Here is a 3,244-nt window from a genome sequence, read left to right on the forward strand (position 1 = left end):
CGTGTGCGTGTGCGTGTGCGTGTGCGTGTGTGCCATTAGTCATGTTTCTTCCAGAATGTGATCACTTCCTCCTTGCGGTTGGAAATTGGAAGGCGCCACTTGGACTTTTCTTTATATAATAAAGGAAAACCCTCGGAATACTGACAGATGTTACATAAGATATTTTGAGCTAAAACGTTTTTCCTTTTTGAGGACTAAGATCATTGGTGAAAGAAGTATTCAGATCCTTTATTTTGGTAGCACAACTAGAACTTATCACAATGGAAAAATACTAATTTACAGGCATTTCTAGTCTAAATGACTCCAACAGCTACAGAATGGTTAAGACAGCAAAATGCACTCAAGTGGTGAAAGTACTCATTATAATATTGGATTATTATTATTGTTTCATTAAGGTTTGATCAGCACTTTAGAGTCAGGTGAACTCAACTTGATTGTGTGTTGCTTAAAAGTAAGTTAATTACCTGTTTTGATCAACAAAAACATATTTCAGACACAACCCTTTGAGTGATGTGTTTGGTTTATGAGCTTTTATGTATGCTGCTCCCTTAGCTCCACCTCCATTTTATTTATTGCCACAGTCAATCCTAATATGTGGAATTTGCCTTGATGAATGGTGAAAACCAAAACAAACAGACATATAAAAAATGAATATGAAAGGAATACAGAAAACAAATCTATCAGCCTGACCTTAACATCCTACTGAAATTCACCTGCTGCAGCATAACCTTCATGCTGCTCTGTAAATCACTTGTCATGTGTCCTCCTTTGAGAAATAAATCAGAACTCAAAAGGGTTTCAGACATGGACGCCAGCCCAAAACAATATATTGTATTGTTTTATATTCATAGGCTACATTTAAAAAAACAAAAAATAAGTCTTTGTCCCTTGGGACCTTCATTAAGACTATCTCAAGCAACAAACATTCTGTGTCCCCAGGTGGGGACAATAGACCAATCATCAACATCCCAATTCAATTGCAATACTTGTGTATTCTTATTTAATAAGTGGGATGTTGATTGCCTTACGTATGAGTGTCAAATGCCGCACAGGTGACACGTGTGTTGATTGAGAGATACTGACAATGATAAGTGTTTGTCTGTTGCCAGGGATTCATGATGAAGGTCTGGAGGAACTGAAATAATAATCGCTTGATGATTAAAAATGAAAGTGAAGCGGTGGCCCCCAATACGTGCCTTTGTTACTGGAGCACCCCCTGCATTGGTGGATGTGGTCGTCGGATTCAGGAACAGAAAGAAAGGACTCTGCACTCAGCGCAGACAATGATTCCACTCAAGAAGTTCCACAGACAGATGGACAGACAGAGAGACAGAGAGACAGACAGACAGAGAGACAGACAGACAGACAGACTGACAGACAGACAGACAGACAGACAGACAGACAGAGAGACAGACAGACAGACAGAGAGACGGACAGCAGACAGAGAGACAGACAGAGAGAGAGACAGACACGACAGACAGACAGACAGACAGACAGGAGCAGACAGCAGACAAAACAGGCAGACAGAGAGACAGACGCAGGCAGACAGACAGAGAGACAGACAGACAGGCAGGCAGACAGACACGACAGACAGACAGGCAGACAGACAGACAGACAAGACAGACAGACAGACAGACAGACAGACCGCAGACAAACACGCAGGCAGACAGAACAGACGCAGGCAGACAGACAGAGAGACCGACAGACGGCAGCAGACACAGACAGGCAGGCAACAGAGAACACGACCAGACAGACAGGCAGACAGGAGAGACAAACAGGCAGGCAACAGAGAGACAGACAGACAGCAGACACGGCAGACAGAGAGAACAGACGCAGGCAGACAGAGAGACAGACAGAACAGGCAGACGACAGGCAGACAGACAGACAGACAGACAGGCAGACAGAGAGACAGACAGACAGGCAGACAGACAGACATGAATAGTTTTTTGGTACGGACTTGCAAACATCATCTCTTGTAAATCTTCTTTCATAACCCTTGTGTTGTCCTCCTGGGTCAAAATGAACACTTTTTTAGAAACAGTTTGACGATTTCTTTGCTTTTTCCAATGTTTCGCGAGCTTTTTCCAACAATTTTTGTGTCCTATTTGGAGTTTTTTTCCACTTTAATCCCATAACCACCAGTATAAACACTACTAACACTAACTCATTACCAGTATAGTTTTACACAGATTTTTGAAATTCAAGGGCAACAGACCTCATATTTCATTTATTGATATTTATCATATTTTCTAGAAAACAAGCTGAAATAATGAACCATTTTGACTAATAGAGGAACAGATATTGATGCATAATCACAGATATGTCAAAGTTTAGTCAGGGTTATGCTATAAAATTGAACGAAACAGCCATAATCAATGAAATTAGAACTCTGATCCTAAATTTTACTAAAAAAAAGCATCCATTTTATTTTTGGGTAATTTGGTTATAAAAAATGCATAGTTCTGAAACTTTAAAAGCAGAAGGGTTACAAGTAGGAGACAAGACTTGGTTATTGTAAAGTATATTGGCAATAACCACTGAATGAAGGAAAGGGAAAGAATAAAGGGAACTCCTGGCTTGATTATCTGTTTGGAAACTCCATAATTCCACATTTTTAGAGTTTCACATCCACAGGAAGGGTTCGTGGTTCTGTGGTGACTCATCAGTGACCAGAAGCCAGTCAGGGAAACGTGTGTTTGTTATGATCACGTGTATTAAAGAACAAAAAAGGGAAAGGGGGGGGGGCTGATTTCAGTACTAACAGCTTCTGTTCTTGTCAGTCCACGCTTCATCTTCCCAGCTGTGAACATGCTGCTGCTCCTGCTGCTGCTCTCATCAGTGAGTTCCATCTTGATATGCTATTGGAAAACTTTAGACAAATAAGAAGATATGTAGCACTTTATGACTTTATGCAGAGGCTTTTTTCTTCTTATTTAGTTTTCTTTGTGAGTGCAGTCTCCAGTGTGGTTTGATTTTAGTGGGACAATGTGAGTTAATAGAGTGATTGTGCGTCTTGCAGCTGTAGAGTATAACAGGGAAGACTAACCTCCACTCTGACACTTTACTGGACCTGACTGACGATGCACATTTTCCTCTGAGGATTACATTACAGCGTTAAAGTGCTCAAATTATTCTCATTTCATGTTCACAATTGCATTTAGAGGTTGTACCAGAATATGTTAACATGGTTTAATTTTCTAAAAACACCATATTTTTGTTGTACTGCGCATTGCTGCAGCTCCTC

General features: G+C 40.6%; 1 protein-coding gene across 1 annotated transcript in view; it reads left to right on the top strand.

The window, feature by feature from the left end:
• The first annotated feature begins 2,736 nt into the window (after nt 1-2,736).
• LOC116693430 (olfactomedin-4-like) overlaps nt 2,737-3,244 on the top strand; it is a 3,891-nt gene continuing 3,383 nt past the window's right edge. Inside the window, exon 1 of the mRNA XM_032522416.1 lies at nt 2,737-2,838. Within this exon, the coding sequence (XP_032378307.1) occupies nt 2,809-2,838 (30 nt within the window). The 5' untranslated portion in view covers nt 2,737-2,808. The remainder of the gene's footprint in view (nt 2,839-3,244) is intronic.

Source organism: Etheostoma spectabile, chromosome 8 (assembly GCF_008692095.1).
Source record: "Etheostoma spectabile isolate EspeVRDwgs_2016 chromosome 8, UIUC_Espe_1.0, whole genome shotgun sequence".
Taxonomy (NCBI): domain Eukaryota; kingdom Metazoa; phylum Chordata; class Actinopteri; order Perciformes; family Percidae; genus Etheostoma; species Etheostoma spectabile.